This window comes from Chenopodium album, chromosome 24 (genome assembly GCF_948465745.1).
Source record: "Chenopodium album chromosome 24, dcCheAlbu1.1, whole genome shotgun sequence".
Taxonomy (NCBI): Eukaryota; Viridiplantae; Streptophyta; class Magnoliopsida; order Caryophyllales; family Amaranthaceae; genus Chenopodium; species Chenopodium album.
The window spans coordinates 2,625,848-2,648,306 of record NC_137857.1 but is presented as its reverse complement, the minus strand read 5'-3'; the positions used below and the strand labels follow the sequence as shown (position 1 = coordinate 2,648,306).

The following is a 22,459-nucleotide window of genomic DNA, read 5'->3' as shown; positions in this document are numbered from 1 at the left end:
ATGTTTTTAATGGTCCAATTTGAAATTCCTATGGAAATAGACAATGCATTTACAAAAAAAAATTGCATCACCACATTTGTTACTCAACAAATTACATAATTAGCTACTAAACTTCTATTATAAATTGAGATTCATCCCATCCTCTTTTATTTCATAACAACATTTGCATGCACTTTTTATTACAAAAAAATCCTACATACATAAAATAAGAAAAATGGGCATTTCAAGAAATAGCTTAGTGGCCATCATCATAGGAATGGTGTTGGTTTCATGCATAATTAGTGAAGTTGAAGGAGTTGATATAGGATATGGTGCAATTGGAAAAGGAGACAACAATCCTAGAAAGGCTAAAGTTGGTGCCCCTGCTAACCCTTATGCACGTGGATGCGAGAAAGCCGCAGGATGTGGAAAAAATCCAGGGAATAAAGATCCAGCGATTAAGAATTAAGATTAATCTTAATATTGATCATTTCACATATTTGTTTTTCTACTATTAGTTAATTTTTGTTATTAGTTCATTACCAAAATAAATAATTTAGAGGCTGTATAGAGTTAGTTATTAGGGATACAAATATATATATAGTATAACCCAATTAACCTATGTTTCTCTTTGTGAATTATACCATTGACATAAAAAATTGATTTCCCTATTGATCTAGATCAATGTGTTTATCGTCTTATTTTAACTATGTCGTTTTTCATCAATGAATGGGTGATACATATATTATTTTAATATTCATTTTGAAGTTGATACTATCTTACAATTAAAATGTACGCACTTACGTGCAATACATACCTATACATACCCATTAGAGCTAGCTAGGTGCAATGCAGACCTCATATATATGCATATAAAAAGTTTTTCTTAATAGCACCTTAAACAAGTAATTAGGGATCAAGAATGTATTTATCGATTTCTACTCAATAGCACCCCAAGAATGGTCATAGCCTCATAGGCTAATCTGAAGGTCATAAAAATGTTCAACCACTCTATATATACTCCAAACATTCAGTATATAACCCATCTAATAATTTAATGCATGTCAAAGTCATATGTCACGTGGTCGTGGACTATAGATTCACTTAGAATTAATTGTTAAAATTTAACCTTTATAATAAACACATATGATTAATCATCAAGTGCATCATAATCAACACTCGCTGCACGGGTGATAGATCCATTTAACAATTTTAAAATTCACTAGCATTACATTTTACGTACATATAAGGTCACTCCTCATAGAAATGGGACTATATTGCTCATTATTTAACACTATTGAAACCACATCGATCCCCCTTGGCATTTGATTTTGAAGGATCTACCTTGGCATGCACTTCAATGCTAAGTAAAAGGTCCCACCAAAATATTCTTTTATGTAACTATGCCATTGGAGATCAAGAACAAGAAAACTTTCAAAATCAATTCATTTTACTTATAAAGTAGTTAGTGCTTATTAAGCAAAGTATTCTACCAAAAGAAGTGGCATAAGTGGAGCTTGCCTTTGTGACACCATTCTTTGATTAAGGGCTTATTCTGATTGACTGAATTGAGCTGAACTGAATTGAAAATAATTTGAAGAGAACAAGCCATAAGAGTGATTTACAAAGTTTTCACCGCCGCTCTCCAAGAGTCCAAATAACAACCAAGAACCAAGATCGAACCACCAACAATATATAATCTTAATTATTCAATATAAAAAAAAAAGTAAAAATAAAAATAAAAAGTTTGATTAGGAAATTAAAGGTTGTATTATTAGAATAATTAGAGGCTAATAGAACCTTAAGACGTACAATAATAGTCAAAACATGTTTTCTTGCCTCTTCAATTTATTAAGGAGTCAGGTCAATTTTACAATAAACCTTATTATGTCATTAGCTTCACGTTTTAGTTCTATGATGTATTTTCTTAATTTGCTGATCAAAGGCTTACATTACTATGATTATTTCAATGTTTAATATCCTATCATTGTCTTTGAATGTTCATGAATATGACCGATAGTATCACTTGATTATGTTAGTATACTAGTATTAAACACTTAATTGATTGATCTTGTACTAATATTTATCTAATTTTCATTGTATTTTTAATAAGTTTTCTTATTAGGTGATAAATAGAGCTTATTAAAGATTCTCTTTATTTCACAGTACGTAGTTAGTGGCCGAGAGTGCGCAGAGTATCAATGAATTGTGCTTTACTTATAGGGGTAAGGGAGGGTGACGATTTGATCTCTTGACCTCATAGACATAATCTGTTACATTACTGACTTTAATTTGCTATATGAAACATTATGAATTTATGGACGGCTGAAGTACAAACTTAATACTATTCCAACTCTTCTAACATTGCAAACATAATGGTACAAGACTACAAGACCGGTCCATCTATTAATACATTATTAACATTATACATTATACACCATATTTCTATATTCTGAAGTCTGAACGGTTGATGTAATGGTCGCCATTATATCCTAAATTCCTAATAACGAATTGTACCCACGCTATGATGACTAGCAATAAGTCAATAACCTGTTTATCCGATCTTTGTTTTTACTCTGTACTTTATAATCCCTCCGTCCCTAAATTATTAGATTCCTATTTTTAGGATTTATTCCTCACATAATAGAGAAAAATAGAAATGTAATTTAGAACGGAGGGAGTACTGCACTATCTACTTTATTCCTTGAATCGTAAATTAATTAAAGAAGCAGAAGAAGAAGCAAATACAGAGACATATTTACTCAAACTTGCAAGAAGCTGTTTTACTCATTGCATCATCAATCCAATACGTGCTAAGCAGTATAATACAGTAATGATCAGGGCAAAACAAAAACAACATACCCTTTTCATCAATAGATATATTTGCCGCTAAATAACATTTAATTAACCTACAAGAAACACTTTAGAAAACTAGTAATAAACAGGAAGAAAAAATTATCTTGATGAAGTAGCAAATCATGCTGTACCATCCTTTCCAACGCGGCGTTTTGTGGCAACAGATCACTGTAATACAGCAAGGTGGTGATCATGGCTGTTGGTTGATCTACTAGTGATCTCAACATCCTTGTCATTTGTCTCAATAATAATGGCCTAAAAGACTGCCCAACAAAAAAAAATAATGTAATCAATGAGTGAAAACAAAATTAAAACACGAGTTTCACGTGACCAAAGTCTGATCATGTTCAAGTTTATAACTGTAATACGCGTACATAGCATGATAATACTAGTAATTAAAATAAAGTAAACAATTTTAACATGTAGATTGATTAATTAATGTACTTACCATAGCTCGAACGACTAGAGAAATAAAGGAAATGAATGAATTTCTTTATTTTACCGCGATTATGAACATTCGAGGTTGGAGGGAGGAGGAGAAAGATCAAGAGGGTGACTGCTTAACTAAAATAGGGGTATATATAACAAAGAATATAAGGATTTTGGTTGGGGTATGTAATAAGGTCGGAAATAAGGAAATTTATTTGAAGAGACAAGAAATAATTAGAGGGTTTTGACTTAAATTGTAACTTTGGGGCCAAGAAAATAATCTAAAGTAATTAGTACTCTATCTATCTTAGGGGATTAGGAATTTAGGATGAGGGAAGGTAGCGGTTGACATGATACTATATAATGCCCACCAAAATTGTGCGGTCCAAATCAAATAAAAGAGGCATCGACATAAATTAAGCTTAACAAAATACTTGTATTGTTATATTCCATATAATATAAAGGTTGCTTTCATCATCAAAGTCGTCCCTCGGAATCTTACCTGAATCACAATATTGTATGTAATCTTCCTATTAATAGTAGAATTAATAGCTAACAAATAATTATCCTTTTGGTTATTGGGCGCATCCTCCTTTTTAAATCTTGATAAAATAAATAAATTGCGGTTTAAGGTCTGCTCTTAGTTATGTTTATTCTGTATTTGATTTAGCTTATTTTGTCTGAACTTAATTTATCTCAAATTATTCTATTCCATATTGTTGTATACTCGAATTTATATTTTATTTGAAAAAAAATATATATATTAGGTAAGAATTGTCCGAACAATTTACCATCGTTTTTTTATTATCTCTCTATGAAAAAAACAAAAGGCAAAAAAGTAAATTGCTATCCACTACAAGTGAGTGAGTGTACTATGCGATAAAAGTAAAACTTAAAAGGATGACAATAAGAAAGTTTGGGCATGTAGTTTTTGGCTTGGTAGGTCGGAAAGATTCCACTAAAACCCAAAAAAAAAAATGTAGAAAAGCATACAAGTCGAATAGGACAACACAAGGACGGCACTAGGTTTTCTTCAATCGGTCATTCCTCAACAAAACGTGAACAAAAGCAGTACTGATTATGCCACTACAATTTATATACCAATTCAATATGTCACTTTGCCACATCTTACTTGACAGTGATCTATTATAGTGTTGTATAAAAATAGTATTATAGTTTAATGCATAATAACAATACTTTTATGGTAGTATAGTTTTTCGAAACGGTCTATTATAGTGAATGTGCATAGATGTAGCAGTTGATGTAAATATACATGGTTTTAATGAACAGATTGATACCACGTGATCACGTAATGATATGGCTCACCCCAATATGAAAATCGAATTTAGAATGGCATACATTTTTACAACTATCATTTGTATTTTGATTTGTGCATATCATATTTGAATCCTAATAGGTGCACTACTTTTTTGACAACCAAAATTAGGTAAATATTTTACTTGAAGTTTGACTACTTGTGCATACCATATTTGAATCCCAATAGTTACTCTTTTTTCAACAATCAAAATTAGGTAAAACCTTTCACTTGTTTAATTAACTCCATTTTGATGTGATTAGACCTCTAATTATAGGCCCACGAAAGTGATCCATGGATATCTTGTGTCCACATGAAAATTTAAATAAGATGGTCATCATTAAGAATTTAATTAAGATTACTTGCACCATAAGATGGGCTACTACTTAGGAAGACCGAGCATTATATTATTTTTCTTCCTTTTAATCTGAATGAGTTAAAAGGGACACTACAAATAACAAACTAAATAAAGGATAAAATATAATCTTATGACTTACCATTGTTAAATTTCGAAACATACTAAAACCAATTGGCAATAGTAGGAGTTACTCCTCTCCTCTGCCTTATAAAGTGGAACTACCTCTACTCTTTTTCCAATGTGAGACACTCACAAGTGATACACATTGGGTTCCAACACTCCCCCTCACTTGTGAGTGTCCTTAGAATTATAGCACACCAGAAGGTATACCCAGTTATAAATGGCCCAACAAACCTGGGCTCTAATACCATGTTAAATTTCGAAACAATATGAAATGGGCCTGGGCAACCCAAACAAGGAGGAGGAGAGTTTGGCCCACAAACAATGTTTTGGAGTTTCCATACTAAAACCAATTGGCAATAGTAGGAGTTACTCCTTTACCTTATAAAGTGGAACCACCTCTCCACTTTCTCCAATATGGGATACTCACAAGTGATACACATTGGATTCCAACAACCATTTACAAGTCTCTTACTTTTTAAATATTTTGTAAGATGATAAAAAAAAAGTTAAAAATTAATTAGAATTATTTGTAAAAGCATTTATTTTGGATCTAAATAATCCACAATGATATTACACATTACAAATGTGAGATGAGTTGGATAACAATTTAAAACTATGATCTAGTCTACAACAATGACCCTTAATTTTTGAATGTATTATAAGTTGATTAGTTACAATAGTATCTACATGTATTGAATTGAGTAACATACATTGAGTGTTGCTTTGCAATCATCAAATATTAATACAACCTACAAGAAATTTTGGTGGAAAGTACGATGCTTGCATTAATTATGACTTCGAGGTCACAGGTTCTAACTCCACCAATTGCATTTGTTTGTGAGTAGAGAGATTCTCTTATTTCTCTCCTCTAGCGTTGACCTATATACCTACTCGTAGTAAATTATAGATGTATTGTTGTACGGTATACATACATGTCTTTTATTTCAGGTTGTATAGATTATTTTCTACCAGTGTTTGGAAAAAAAATAAAAAATTTGTTGAGAGTGGGATTTGAACCCACGCCCTTTCGGACCAGAACCTTAATCTGGCGCCTTAGACCAACTCGGCCATCTCAACTTACTGTCTAAAATAGCACTTGTTTAATTCTTATAATATACTGTACTCATATCTACTATTTCAATGCATTACAATTTACAAATTTACATTGTACAATCATTGCTCTTTAATTTCTTGTACTATACGAAGCACCAACTCAGTATTATGATAAATAGATGTAATTTTTATTATAGGAAGTCATGCTATAATCTATCTTATAACACTTAAAACAATTCCCTCAAAAAAAAAAAAAAAAAACAAACCACTTAAAACATTAAAACAATACGCACAAACAATAGTGATAAGCATGACACTAATTAACAAGTCAAACTAGTGTGTGGCCCGGGCGATGTCCCGAGTTGCTAATTTGTACTTGTTTAATTTGCTAATCAAATTCGATTGTTTAGATAGTAAGACTGGTTGGTTTTAAATTTAAGTCTTGCTATAAACATTTTTTAGTTGTCAAACTCAATCATTACATAATGGAAACAAATAGTGTAATAAGACACAAATTAACTTATCTAAGTTAACTATAATTTTGTTGGATAGAAAAACACTATTAATAAATGGCTAAGATGGTAAACTCTTAACTTAAGACATTTTGGTCTTGAGTTCAAGCCTTGGTATAAGCATTTTTAAGATGCAAACCGAATACATGTGAAAGTGACATGTCATGTTTATAATGACATGTGGCGCTTGCTACTGACATGTTGAACTTAAAAAAGGTGACACGTGAAACATATTCTGTTTTAGGAACGCTTTTTAATATATAAGTATAGATATAGATATAGATATATCAAAAACATTTAGTACGGAGTATTTTATATACCTTTTCAACTCTCACATTTTGACTAAATTTCATAATAAGTACTTATGACTATTCAAAATAAACAAGATTTTGTATATTTTTTTAGAGACACCAATAACTATAGTCAATTTGGATCATTTTCAATTATATTTGGATGATGAATAATTCATATTAAGTCATATTTATCGAAAATTGTTTATGTACTCTAAATGTGTAGTAATTACCATTCAATATGTAGTAATTACTCTAAATTGTTTATGTACTCTAAATATCGAAAGGCGGGGTGAGAATCGATCTCAGGGTCTCCTGAAACCGAGAGGAAAGCTCTAACCACTTGAGCTATCCCTCACTCTCATCATTCATTACACTTTTGATCACTTTTAGGATAATTTTATTAAACAACAATATTTAAGTGTAACATTATCACATACTCATATTAATTATTAACCATTATGATTAGATTATATGTAGAATGTCTTGAATCTATTTGTCCCTTACTAAGACTCAAAACGGGATTGTTATTCTTTCTTCATTCAATCTTTTTGCATCCCTTGCAAACTCAAAACTACTCGCATAATATTCGGGTTACAATAATTTCTTCCAATCGGAGGTCGGGAGGTTAGCCGGTATGAGTGGGAGGAGACTAAACCATAGTACCATACCATCCGATCCTCAATAATAAAAACTCAACCCAACGTGAAGAGCAGCAACTTTGAGTCTCTGACCCATTCGACCTTCAAAAATATCTCCAATACTAATAATATTATAATTACAATCATCATTATATACTCTAATTAATTAATATTTGATTATTAAACACTAATTTGAATTCCCAAAAATAAGCGCGCGTGAAGAGTTGGCAAGTCATTGTTCCTTTTCTCTCTCCTCAACTCAGTATCTGTCAATCATTCACACTTTCCTTACTTTTTCCACCACCATACTTTCTCAGCGCGTCTAACTAACGCGCCTATTTTCAATTTGAATATCTCTTTCATTCAACAATTTTCAAACAATAATCAAATTTAGATTAATCGAGAACATTTCTCTATTTTCTCTCTCCTCCATTTTTCTTCTTCTTCTTCAAATTTCTGCTTTTTCTTTACCTTTTGTTGTTGTTGTTGTTGTTCAATCGTTTCAATTTTCTGGAAAAATAATTTGAATTTCTGGGGAGGTGGCTGAAACCCTAATTTTGAATTTTTGTGAAAGAGGGAAAAAAAATATTTAAAATTACGAATCAAAGATGAATGTGATTGGACGACAAATGCAGAGGTCTGGTGCTAATACGCGTCAGTTTTCTGATAATGATGATAGTAGCAATTTCATTGAAGTTCCTTCTAAATGGCTTCAATCTGCTAATCTTCCTCAGGTTTAATTTTTATTTTTTTGAAATTGTTTATTTTTTGGAATGATTGAAATTAAATTTTTATGCAATTTGATGAATTTGGTTTGTGATTAATGCTGAATGATTGAAATTTTGATTGAATTTCATGGTGGGATGATAGGATTATGGTTTTTATGGAGGAGAAGGAGGTTCAAAATGGAATAGGAATTTGCAGAGGGGTAATTCTGGGCTTGAGTTTCCATTAGACCCACCTTCACCATTGAATTCCTCTCGATCGTCGAGTTTGAGGAAAACCGGCGACGACGGTGGTTTGTTGAATGAAATTAGCCCAGGATTGCTTGATATTCATTCATTTGATACTGAGCTCATTCCTGAGGTATAAATTCTCTGTCTTCCTTCTAATTTGGTGTGTTTTGTTGTTATTTTTGCTGTTTATGTTATAGCATTATTGTGATATTTGGACAATGGTTTTGTTGGAAATGAGGATGTTAGAATTGGGCCAATTAGATTAACAGCAGATAATGTGTCAAGACTGAGAATTCGGAGTTGGATGAGGTTTCGAACTAGATGATTAATGATCAACTAGTGTGTAGCTCGGGCGTTGCACCGGTTGCTACTTTAATTAGACCTTGTCATTATCAATTATATACTTTTTTTTTTTTTTTTATTATATTGATAACATAGTTTATGATTGGCTTAAATGGTTAAGTAACTATCTTTCTTATAAAAGGTTGGGTGTTCAAATCCCCTTCTCATCATTTTTTTTATATGAAGCAATATTCGAGTTGATTGAGTAGTGAAGATGTGGCATAATAAGAGATGAAGTAGGTGACGTGGCGTGATCTATGTGGCACAGAGACGTTTCTAGTAACGCCTTTTAATATATTAGTATAGATTAGGACATTATTTGAGATGTGCATTGTGCTATAACATATATACAATGAAAGTTGACCAAAGCTATTATATAAGTTATATCATACTCGAGAAGGTGGACTGGCAATGAGGAGGTGATGGACTTTTCGTGTCTATAAACGAGCGGCTTATTTTGATGTTGTGCGTTAACAATATTGATTTGAGGAGTGTTTCATGGTGAAGCTTTGCTTTTTACAGACAAGTCAACAGTCATCTTTATAAGGGCAGGCTAGCTCCACGTTCCTTCGTTCAGAAGCTTTTCCCAAGAATCCTTAGCTTTTTTAGCAAATAAAACTTCAACATCTGCTGTAATTGAGATATCCCTTATAGCAATGAGGCTCATGAATCATAACAAGAGTCCAATGGTGATATGAATCCTGTTTACCTATGATTTAGTTGACTTTGAGTAACATGTGTATAAGCTGTAGCAAAGCTATATCAATGTTCCTGTGGTGATATTGCTGTGAATACCCTGTTCCTGCACTTGTCTATATTTCCACTCTTAAGTTAATTCAGGCAGATAATTTTAATTTCTGCATTGCATTGTGTTGATTTTTTTTCAACTTTGAATTGTTGCTAGATGCCAGCTCGCAACCTATACGATGTATCTTCGCTTAATCAACCTGCCCGGGGTAAGGGTTTTGAAGAATCAGATGTATATCTTGCTGCAAATAAGAATACAAACAAGGCAAATTCTGTTGCAAAAATTAAAGTAGTGGTATGGCTCTCCTTCTCTCTATTTTATAAAAACTTGTTCTTGGATCTAATGGCTCTGCATAATTATGTTTAGACTTGTTAAGACTTAAGAGTACCGTGGTGGTGACAGTAAATTGGTTAATGCTAATCTGCAGCCAAAAGTTTTGTTAGTAGGATGGTCTCAGCTAATAATTTAAAAGAACTGAAAAACTACTCGTAATAAAATGGTGGCCTCATTTATAAAGTACATATTTTGATTGTAACCAGCAGAATGGATTTTGTATTTTTGTTTAAAATTATAAAGAACATACCTTATTCTAGTACCTCTCTTTTAATGGCTACATTTTTGATGCAGGTGCGGAAGAGGCCATTGAACAAAAGGGAGATAGCGAAGAATGAGGATGACATTATAACCATTGAGCCAAATTCTAATGCTTTGACTGTCCATGAAACAAAACTCAAAGTGAGTACCCTTGATTGCTTGGTATTGTAAAATCAAGCTAATAGCTATTGACCTATTGCAGATACATATATGATGGTGAGGATCTTGTTGGATCATCCTTGTCATTTTCTGTTGAAATTATTCATGATAAGATCGTCTGTTTATATGTCGGCTCAACTGCTATATACTATACTTTGCTCTGTTATGCATCTATATTTTTCCCATTTCATGTCATAATATCCTTACACTAAAGACCATTTTATTACGAAGTTGGTTTCTATGTTACAAACTCACAAGTGTAGTGTTTCATACTGTAATTTCTCACTATTAATGTTATTTATTTATGCAGTTAATGTTTGGGGATAATTATAATAGCATTATGCTTTTATTGAATTTGTTGGATGTTCTGCATTATTTGGGAATTGGGAAGCGTATGTTTATATATTTGGTTGGTTATGTGGTTTTCTGATAATTCTAAAGAATATTAATTTAATCGAGTACATCTATTGTTGTCTCAACTCTCAAATGTACCTTGGAGATGGAACTGAAGCTTACACAATTGCACACTTTTGCTGGAAGTTGTGGTATTGTGCAAGCCTTTTTAGATTGTCAGTTCTTTTGTCTATCATAGTGCACTTCTATTGACGTCAGTAATCTGAACTAGACTCTTGATAGTCTGGAATTTTCTGCTCACTTGTCCAAGCCTACAAATAAATCAGAGCACTGATCTCTGCCGCAATATATGAACTCCTATTTGATGTAGAGCCCTTAGAGATATAAGCATAGAGACGTAGTGCTTGTAAGATTCCATTTTGTTTTTCTTTTTTGCTCATTTAATCTTTACTTGATTTTATTTATACTTAATCCTTTAACTTCAAACAAGTTTTAGTAGATTCTGAAAGCAATTGTGCTTTTAATTAATCACGAGCCATCCTATTTTAATCTGCATATTAGAAGGAATGCAAGAGTTAAGGTGGATTAGGTGCATCATGTTTTTTAATCTTATTTTACTGTGCTTACTTCAAACAGTGAATGTGGATCATTTGATGCAGTCATCACCATAGGGAGCGCTATCTTTAGTTTTATTTTGATGTTGATATTAGATCCATTTACTTGGAACTTCCATATCATAATATCTTGTACATAATGTCTTCCATTTTAATGCAATTGTTTCCAAAGTGCTTTCAATACTCTCTGCAGTCTAGCTTGATGTCCTCTGCATCCGTTGGTAAATTGCTTTTTATGTGTTTGTGATTTGCCTAGTTTACCTCATAATCTATTTGTTGATGTTTCCAGGTTGATCTAACTGAATATGTGGAAAGACATGGATTTGTGTTTGATGCGGTGCTTCATGAAAATGTCTCAAATGATGCGGTAACTATTTTAATACTTCTTTCTTTTTCAGTTGACAAGTATATTTTATCACTTTGCCAATGCATTTATTTAACCGCTAATACTAGTATGTTTATTGTCAAAAATAATTTATGTAACACTGATTTTTGGAAAATAAACAAAAAGACGATCCCACATGACTGCCTTTTTCTTGTAGATCACAGGTGAACAGTGTCTAAAGTGAAAATGTGTCAACTATAAGGAATGGAGGATGCATTTAAAAAAAATTATTACGCAATAATGTTTGCTTTATTCTTCTCATTCAGAATGTTTCACTCTTGTGTTTTTCACAGGTGTATGCTGAAACAGTGGAGCCTGTTGTTCCACTGATATTTCAAAAGACAAAAGCAACGTGTTTTGCATATGGTCAAACAGGCAAGTGGATTTTTAAATGACATGCTGCTCCTCTTGGCTGACTAGAAAATCTGTGTCTAACAATCGAGCAAGTGATGGTCACTAAGTTCAATTCCTGACCTGTTTTTTTTTTTTTTTTAATTATTTTTATTATTATTATCATTAGTTTTTATTTTTAAATCCCTATACGGTGGAAACTTTTATGGCATACATCATGTTGAGAGTGGTAACTTGGAAATTTGCAGTCTTGTTTTAGATTGCAGTTATACCTGCCTTTTTTATGATTTTATATTTAATTTGTCGTTAATATATGTTTCTCAGTTGTGTTGAAGCTGTAACATTCAACCTATGTCATCTGTCAAAGAACATTAGCAGCTAAGAGCCCTGGCCATGTAGTTCCTTCATTGTGTCGTTTTAATTTACTGATTTATGGTATTGATGGCTCAAAGTTTGCATGATACTTGCTTGTCCCCTCCTTTTTAGTTTTAGGGATGAGATTGCATCAGTACCCCCTCCCTCACCCCAGCTCGTAAGTTTATTTTTTTTGGGTCAAAAAATAATGGCTGTAAGCTTGATGTTGTAAGATACACCCTGTTATTTTATTTGTAAGCATGCTTTTGTAGTCTTAATTTTTCTTTAGATCATCTCAATTATTAAGCTAGTCTAGACTTTTTGTAGGGAGTGGAAAGACTTACACTATGCAGCCACTACCCCTGAGAGCATCCCAAGACATCTTGAGATTAATACACAATACTTACAGAAACCAAGGGTTTCAATTGTTTGTCAGTTTCTTTGAGATATATGGAGGGAAACTTTATGATCTTCTGAATGATCGCAAGTAAGTTTTTCTCCTGCTGTACTAAGAGGTTGTCTCAAAGGATTTTCAGGCCTTGTGCTGAGTGTAAAATCACTTTTTATAGGAGCCTCTGTATGAGGGAGGATGGCAAAAAGCAGGTTTGCATTGTTGGCTTGCAAGAATACAAAGTATATGACGCTGAAACAATAAGAGATCTAATTGAGAAAGGAAATGCTACAAGAAGCACTGGTACAACTGGTGCAAATGAGGAGTCGTCAAGATCACATGCTATACTTCAGCTTGTCATTAAGAGATCAGCTGATGGTAGCGAATCAAAGGCTCCTCGAATTGTTGGTAAACTTTCTTTCATAGACCTTGCTGGAAGTGAACGTGGTGCAGATACTACTGATAACGATAAGCAAACAAGGTGATCAATATTTAGCATATTTTTTTGTAATTTGTATGTTTTTATGTGCTGGTCCCATTGTCTAGAGGCTGGAAAAGTTTTATGAAAATTTGTTGATTTGTATTTCTGACTTTCATGAGTCACTCTTATGTGTGAATTTGTAAAGTCTCCTACTGATGTCCATGATGATGCTTGCAGTCTTGCACACCCCAGATTTTTTTTTCTTCATTCTATTATGATTATTAATTTTTTGGGTCATTAGTCTCATTACCATTTATTTTTATGTACTTAAGAGGTGGTTGACTGGTAATGAAAATATAGGAAGAAAAACATGTGTTTGAGACTTTGAGATAGAGTGTTGTTACCATGGACATTAGCATTAGACTTCCCTTTTAAAGTTATACTTCGTAATTTCGTATAAATTTACATTGCATCCATTTTTTACTGCATGTCCAGCTAGCCTGCAGGATCACAATCAGACTCTGTGTGTTATACTTGTATTGGTATTAGACAAACATATGTAATTAAGTACTTATCTGAATGGCATTCTTTAATTTTTATTGCAGAATGGAAGGTGCTGAAATCAACAAGAGCCTCCTTGCTTTGAAAGAATGTATAAGAGCTCTTGACAATGACCAAAATCATATTCCTTTTAGGGGGAGTAAGCTTACAGAAGTCTTGAGGGATTCTTTTGTTGGGAACTCACGGACAATTATGATTTCTTGCATTTCTCCAAATTCTGGTTCCTGTGAACATACCCTTAACACACTACGATACGCTGACAGGTATTATCTGCTTAAAATTGTACGAAGTAAAAATTATGAACCTTGGTATTTTTTGAAGGTCGTGCTTGACAATGTATATCACATATGCATTCAGAGTCAAAAGTCTATCTAAAGGAAACAACTCAAAAAGGGATCTGCCATCATCAACGACTTCTAAAGACTCGAATTCACAACTCTCAAGTTCTGGTTCAGCTCAAATATTAAATCTTGAAGACACCACAGCTAATGGTCTGGGTGGAAGTGGTAGGTTTGGATGGTCCAGAGACTTTGAAAGAGAATCCCCTCCATCTCCCAAAATAGAACGTGTTCCCAGTGGAAGGGCAGATAACACATCTGCTTCTGGGTATTCGGATTATTACAGGGGAAAAAAGGGTGGTCTAGCTGACATGTCAGTGGATGATTATGATAATTCTGAAGACATTTTTGAGCAAGAGAAGCCTTATCGTATGAAGAATAAGAAGACGGAAACTTATAACGTGCCTGCTGCTGAGAACAGAACGAGGAAAAACCTCGCTGACTCTAGTTCTAATAACATGAGTTCAGATGATGACCTTAATGTACTACTAAAGGTAAGGAATGCATATTTTATATTCTTGTACTGATCTGTTAAGGGTTATTCTTAGTATTCTCTTGTTTTATTTGGTGGTAGGAAGAGGAGGACCTGGTTGCTGCTCATAGAGGATTCATAGAAGAGACAATGGAACTTGTCAGGGAGGTCTGTCATCTAATATTAATACTCCCTTTGTCCCAAAACTCCCAATATATTAGACCAGGGTGAAAGTCTGTTAAATTTGATCATGGATTTCTCAAAAAATGTGTTAATTCTCAACGCAAACTTGCTCATTCCAGATTCATCCCATTGTTATTGGTATACCTTCGGAAAGAGTGTTGCATATACTAACTGTAGGGTAGGAAGCTTGTCTATTTGTGCATTACTTGACTCTTACTTCAAGTTATATCTTTGCATTCTCTGCAGGAGATGAATTTGTTGATTGAAGCTGAGCAACCTGGAAACCATGTGGATGATTATATCTCCAAGTTGAACTCCATTCTTTCACAGAAAGCTGCTGGGATCCTAAAGCTGCAAAGCCAGCTAGCTAACTTCAAGCAACGACTCAATGAGCAAAATGTCTTAGTTTCTGCTGCTAGATACTGATATTATCAGGACACTTCTTAAAGAAGGCAGTGATGATAATACGATATGGTGTGGACTAGATCGAGATGGTTTGATAGCATTTCTGATTGGTAAGTTTGCTGCATTAGGGCTATGTAGGGCGCTAAGAGCCTCTACTACTAGAGCCATGGACTTGGAAAGTTCCGGGCGCCTCTGATGTGATTTGATTCTGGCCTATCTTTCAGGGTGGCGGTTTCACCCTTATTGTAGGACAGTTATATTTAATTGTACAAGGCTTTGTATCTCAGGAGTTGCATTCCTAGCTACTCCCTCAAAGTCAAACTCCCCAACCCGAAAAAAGTAAAATGAAAAAAAAAAAAACCAAAACAAAACAAAAAAAAAACCGACTCCTACAGTTAGGGAGTGAGATATAGAATTGTATTGTAATACACAGAAAGTTACTGCTGATTAGCAACATTTTTAAAAGCATTGAAGCAGTTAAATGTATGTTCATTCATGGTGAAAATGGCACTTTTTGATCGGTGCACTAATTTGATTATGAACTGAGTTCTTTTCTACTACGAGTATTTGTTTCTTATTCCGTATTATTTGTCCTGAACTCCTTATTGAATCACTTCAATTCCTTCCTAACTATATATACGAATAATAATGTTACACTTATTTTTTGTTAGGTGCAGTTTTCAGTTTGGATTATTATATGTTTCGTTTGGAGTATAAAAGATTTATAGAGAACCTAAGTTATTACTAAAACCAACTCCTAGAACATCTTAAACTGCTGGCCTGATGCTGCCACCACGTAATTAACCACAATTTGCTGCTTCTTGCTTTGACGTAATATTTGATGTATCAATTCAAAGGCTTGGCAAAACAGATCCGACCTGAATAATTCGATTTAAACCTGAATTGCCTTATAGATTACAAATACTTAAATTGATTTTGATTCGAAATAACTAACTAGTATTATTATTTAGATTATAATTATAAACTAATGGACAATAAATTCTAATATAATCTGCACCAAACTTAATACAAACCCAATCCAAACAAGAACAAGTAACAACCTATACATGCCACATGTACTCGAATATACCGCCTTTGCAGTGGTGACAATCCACGTATGCAATCCATCGCTGCTCAAAAGGACGAAGACGTGGCTGAAAATGTAAAGCCAATGTCCAATTTGTTTTTTTTTTTTTTTATATTTTTTTATATATTTTTTTAATTTTTTTTACAACTATCTCCAATTTGTTGCCACGCTCAATATCAAGTTTATGGCACACGTTTTTTGACAATAGCCCATCCACCAAATCTTTTACACAACCCATGTTACACAGTAGGTCCAATTGGACCTATTCTATGTCTTCTTGTAATAAGCTATACCCCAAAAATTATTAAGCCAATTAAATTAACTATAAACATTAATACTAGGAGGTAACAAATGAATTATTCGGATCAATATATTATCATCGTCTACATAGGTTAGTTATTTGGTTCTAATTATGTTCAAATCCATTTTTAGCTAGCTTAATATGCTAATAAATCAATGTTAACCAAAATTTATATCAAACTTTTCAAGTCAAATTTGCATGAATTTTCAGGTCACAATTCGAGTCTCAGTTTGCTAATTCGTTTAGATGATCATTTACGAGTTTGTCTTACTTAATCTAAGCTGAAAATTTGTTTCCGAAAATAGTTTTAACTACTGTAGAAGATTTTAAATTGGATTTTTATTTATTTGGGATTAGTCCTTTACAGCAAATATAATGTTTCCTCAAGTATGGTTTGATTATGATTGAAAAGAGAGTCGAATGACCCACTTCTTTAAAGCTTTTATCCCCGGATATAAACTTCTATAGCATGATGACATTTCTCTTTTTGTTGATGTGATTTTTGTGTATGTATCTATTGGACAAATGTTCGATATATAATTACTAAGCATTTGCTACACATGTTTTCATTGTATTTGTGATCCAATCTTATAATTTTGGCTTAATGAATTTAGTACAATTTGTATGCTTTATTACTTTCAGTCAATAATTTGATTGATGGAAAGGAATACGAGCGTCTTTGATTTGAACTGTGTGAAATTTACCTTTTTTTTTATTTTTTATTTTTTTTTATTTATGGTTAGTTTCAATAGTAATTTTTTAATTGTTAATTTAGTACGGAGAATAACCATGCTTTTAATTAACTTATGTATGTTATCTTGACAATAAGTAGTTAGTCTAGTGGTAAATATTGTATGTGAAAATTAATACTCGTATTTACAAGAGACACATTATGAAAGTACTAAAACGGAATTTCTATATCCTCCATTCCCCCCCCCCCCCCCACTCTTCTCAAAGGGTCTTGTTTGTTGAGCCGTTGACTTAAATTGGAATTGATCGAAAATTGATTTCCTAAGTAATTGCATTGTAAGTGTTTACGAATAGTACTTAACATTTGTATTAGTGTTTTGACTGTTTTCTTGATAAAACTCTACCTCGAAATAGCAAGACTAGAAACATCTAAAAATTTCTAATTAAGAAAAAAGTACATATTACCTAATTAATGATTAGTATATTAAAATGATAAAAGAAATCACTAATCTATGTATTCAATTCACAAAAAATGGAGTACAAGTATGGCATGATCGTAATCTACATATGATTACTGACCATTTGATCTAGAAACGAGGAAAACTTGAATTGCATCCAAAAGTACAACATGAATCATAACATAATAGTATAATACTCATATTATACCTCAAAAAATTAAATTAGAAAATGGTGTGTAGATCTAGTGATCCAAACTTTTATAGCAACTGTCAAAATGAGATGCATGGTATGGGTGTCAAGGTGGCACGTGAAATAGATAAAAGAAGTTGTCTCAAAGTTCACCAACATATTCATTGGTGCCACACAAACTCACACACTTGTCAAACATCCCTCTTTCTTCTAAATTCTAAGTTTGCATCATTTCGGATGTCAATTGAAAGTTTGGTAAAAAATATCTAATTAAGGTCTTTACCAATATTAGATATTTTTGTTTCGAAATAAGATGTCAATATGACATCAAAATAAACCGACTTGTAACTATCGTTTTCTAAGAACTTTATTTGCACCAAAACTTACCGAGGCCCTGTTCTCTTACGTTGAAATTCAGTTCAGTTTAGTTGAGTTCAGTCCAGCTCAATTCAGCTCCTAATTTCCTTCTCTTATTAAATATTCAGTTCATTTTAGTTCAGTTCAGTTAAGCTCAGCTCAGTTCAGGCCCTAATTGAATCCAGGAGCATCTTAAATGGAGCTATCATACGATGTGTAAAAACATAGGTATTGATATATGTTACGTTTAATGGCATAAAAGATATATTTACTCTTCACTATTGGAATAAAAGGAGTGTGTTGTATAATGAGTCTTTAGATCTCAATGACTTAATCACTCGATCATATCACCCATTCGATCCTTTCATGACACCTAATAATCGATTTATTTTAATTTTATTATTTCTTTTTTGTGTTTTTTTTTCTTTTTTGAAACAAGTGATCGAGTTTTCGAGTATTATAAAACTTTTAATATATTTATATAACTATAATAAAGTATAGTCTTTTCTAAAAGAATTGCTTTTTAAAATCTTAACTACTTCGTAATGAATTATGGAATTTTTACCTTTTTGACGGTAAGTAATTTTTAACAATTCACTCATTGAAATGATAGCATAAAAAGCAAAGCATTTTAGAGTAAAATTTTGCACACTAAAGTATTGGTTTACCTTAATGACTCAACAAATTAACACTATAAAGAGCACACTTTTTGACAAAATAAGGAGTTCCTATTCCCTTCACAAGTTTCTCAAGGTTATTCACGGCACTTTTACTTATGAACCCCATTAAAAGTACCTTCAAATTCTTCCAAACACAATTATAAAGTGAGGAAAAAAGTACCAAATAATAGATTAAAAGGGCCAAAGGTTTTTCCCCTTCACAAATTAACGATCTTGAAATTAGTCACAATCAATTTCTGCATTGATTTATTTATGATGATAAGCCCCCATTCACAATTGGCCACTAGACATTGTCCAATTCAATCTCAACGATTACTTTTGGAATCTTGCTAAATAGCATTTCCTTTTTTTATGTGGCACACGATGCCTACTAGAGAGGTCAAATTTATGTCATTAATAATGAGGGGTAAAATTGGGACAAAACTCAAGAAGTTGCCACATGATAAAATAAAATTATGTCGAACAAAAATGGGAAATAGACGTTTTTGAAATGCTTTTGCAAATTAAGCACTTGGATGATTGTGGTTTGTCCTTCAATTTATGTCTAAACTCATTAGGGTCCACGGTTCTCTAAATTAGACAATGAATTCAACTCTTCTATCACAATTTTTTGAGTACGATAATAGGATTTGATTTATTACTCCGTTATAATTATAAGTTTTGCATTAGATATAATGTAGGCCCTGTTCTCATTGACTGAACGCAGCTGAGCTGAACTGAACTGAAATGAATATTTTATAAGAGAAGGAAATTAGGAGTTGAGCTGAACTGAACTGAACTGAGCTGAACTGAACTGAACTGAATTTCAACGTAAGAGAACAAGGCTGTAGTTGGTATCTATATATGAGTGCAATTTAATTTAAAAGATCAAAATATACCATATATACATTGATGAGACTTTTTACACTAGCATCATTTAATCATTTATGATGGTTATGATGAAATTACACTAATTACGAGTAGATAATTGAGTTCTTGACCCTATATAGCTTGGTCAGATGACATAAATAAACACCTTAAAATAAGAAATTGATTTAAAATACCAGTCATTTTTCATTTACTGAAAAATCTCCCACGACTAATTGAACATAGCAAAAGGTAATAAGGATTTTACTCGAAGTCTTTTTTATTGAATATTTCATTGTTATATACTTGTATACTTAAAAGTTCATTATTAGGAGCATCATCAAGAATAATTATAAAGGTACTAAGAAAGTAAGAAGTGTGGAGTACTTATTATCTTGAGGCAAACTAAATCTAAATTAAATTATGTTCAATTATTTTAGGAAAAATAGAGTACCATATTCTTTCCTCTTGAAACTCTCTTAAATTAAAGTCAATATATAAGAGATCGTAGAGTCTAAATTAAGGAAATTCAGGAGTTGTCCACTCACAAGTAAAGGAGTTTTAAAAGTTAATACGAAGTACAGTAAATGGAAACATACTTACAATTTAAAAGAAAAACTCATGCGATGAAGAAAGAGATAAAGATTAGATTATAAGATTACAATTATTATTTGTCTGTTTAAGAAACGACCAAATAATACATATAAAAGTCCAACGGAACAAGCAGTGATTGTAGTGTGAATTGAGCTCAAACAATTAAGCTTCCCAACCCCCCTTTTTTTGTTGGTACTCATCAAAGTATAATAACGAACAAGATTTATGATGCAACTACAATTAATGCCATTAGGTTACACTAACACATTGCCTCAACTCCATGTAACAAAATAGTATTTGCAGATTTATTTAATGGCGGTGTATTTCTTAGTGAACCTACCTCTTCCACATTGTGTTGAACTTAGTCATTACCTTTATTTTTTCGAGATTAAACCTTGTCACATCCAAAATCAAGTTTAGTAAAAGGTTGAAATATGATTTGTGCAATGTCTAATCTAAAATCATGTCAAGATTTGTTTATATATATGAGTCAAAGGTTTTTTAATTTACTTCTTTTTATTGTATTGTAGTTAGCTTTTCTTTCTTCTCCTTTAATCGTTCTAGTTGTTCATCAAACTTAGACTTGTAATAATGCATTGATAAACTAAAATTAACAATAATTAGTCAGTCGAACCAACTAATTTAATTAGAAATAAACCAAAGCCTAAAGTGTACGGGCTAATTAGACTTTTTGACCAACTATAATATTATTGTTGTGAGAAGAGTGAACTCGATAGCTAATTGATGCAAATCTAATTTGAAGTATCATACAATATATTACTATATTACTAATATTGAAGTAGTATTCCTGGGTACGATATATATTGACCCAGAAGTTTGAAAATCTAAGGATTATTTTATACATTTCGATCCAAAGGTGATACGATTGTGCCAGCTTTTGGCATGTGTGTGGGATTTATTTCATGTCAACGTTGTGTTAACACACAATGACGCATTGCCAATGTAATGTCAGGTTTGATTGTGTCATTGTACCGTAATTTAACTGCACACATATTCCCGCTTTGATAGTACACGTTTTGAGATATTGTGTTAGGGCCTGTTTTGATTTACTGAGCTGAGCTGAACTGAACTGAACTGAACTGAATATTTTATGAGAGGAAAAAAATTAGAAATTGAACTGAACTGAACTTAAGTTGAAGGGAATAGACCCTTATTAGCATGCCTAATATGAGAGCAAGAGAAGCTATGCCTTTTTCACTTTTGCCACAATTTCAAGAGCATCGGATTCAAGTAAAAGAGCTCTATATTTATGTTAGAATCTCAGATCAATCTCTATGTTATATTGTTATCTACAGTAATATCATACATGCACTTTAAAGAGTAACACATAATGCTTTTATTCTCAATATTAAAAAATAAATAAATAAATAAATAAATAAATAAATAAATAAATAAAACTATGAATATAATAAGAAAAAGAATCACGCAATATAAGTTGGTCAAGATTTGAATCCCGTGTGAAGTATCAGTATATAAATTAGAAAGACAAAAATAGCAGGTAAGGTGGTTATAATTCAAAGCATCCCAGATTTATTCTTTTATTGGCAATTTACATTTATTATTCATTATTTATTGTACTTTTTATATCATGACAGTCATATGATTTACAATTATTTAGTTCAGACAACATTACTGAATTGGGTAAAACAGGATCTAACTTTACTTAAAGAGGAAACTACTTGTAGTATAATATTATTTATATATCTTTTTATATATTTGTAGTAAAAAAAGGGCACGCATCTTTATGAATTATGACTCCAAATAGCAGGCCAAGTTCGTCATGTGATAGTTTTGTTTGTTGTAAACCTGTACTCCGTAATTAAAAGTATGCTTTTAAAATAAGGCAGATTTTTATAATGGGTGTTAATTCTTTATGACAATTTTTTTTTTTTTTACTTTGAGTTATGTCTCACATTATGAATCATGTAACTTGGGACTTAGGAAAGTATTTAGATGTCCACAAAGTTGACATATGGATAGAAGTCTTAATACCTAATTGTGATAGACAGTTAATTAAGCGGTACCAAACAAGCACATTTTTGTATGAAAAT

The 22,459-nt window shown here is 32.2% G+C and overlaps 1 protein-coding gene and 1 non-coding gene across 2 annotated transcripts; one reads left to right on the top strand and one right to left on the bottom strand.

The window, feature by feature from the left end:
* Nucleotides 1-6,056: 6,056 nt before the first annotated feature.
* TRNAL-AAG (transfer RNA leucine (anticodon AAG)) lies at nucleotides 6,057-6,137 on the bottom strand. Its single transcript has one exon. It is a non-coding gene; the product is annotated as a tRNA-Leu (tRNA).
* A 1,794-nt stretch (nucleotides 6,138-7,931) lies between these two features.
* LOC145610296 (kinesin-like protein KIN-13B) lies at nucleotides 7,932-15,221 on the top strand. The gene is made up of 12 exons (XM_081665618.1): nucleotides 7,932-8,290; nucleotides 8,427-8,642; nucleotides 9,759-9,896; nucleotides 10,230-10,337; nucleotides 11,613-11,690; nucleotides 12,002-12,083; nucleotides 12,741-12,900; nucleotides 12,983-13,285; nucleotides 13,831-14,049; nucleotides 14,144-14,618; nucleotides 14,699-14,764; nucleotides 15,026-15,221. Exons 1-12 carry the CDS (start codon nucleotides 8,165-8,167, stop codon nucleotides 15,203-15,205), a joined length of 2,151 nt encoding a protein of 716 aa, XP_081521744.1. The 5' UTR covers nucleotides 7,932-8,164; the 3' UTR covers nucleotides 15,206-15,221.
* The last annotated feature ends 7,238 nt before the right edge of the window (nucleotides 15,222-22,459 follow it).

Coding starts and splice junctions, on each gene's coding strand:
- LOC145610296 (XM_081665618.1), top strand. CDS start 8,165: ATGAATGTGATTGGACGACAAATGCAGAGGTCTGGTGCTAATACGCGT. Junction 10,338..11,612: donor TCCATGAAACAAAACTCAAA/GTGAGTACCCTT, acceptor TGATGTTTCCAG/GTTGATCTAACTGAATATGT. Junction 13,286..13,830: donor GATAACGATAAGCAAACAAG/GTGATCAATATT, acceptor TTTTTATTGCAG/AATGGAAGGTGCTGAAATCA.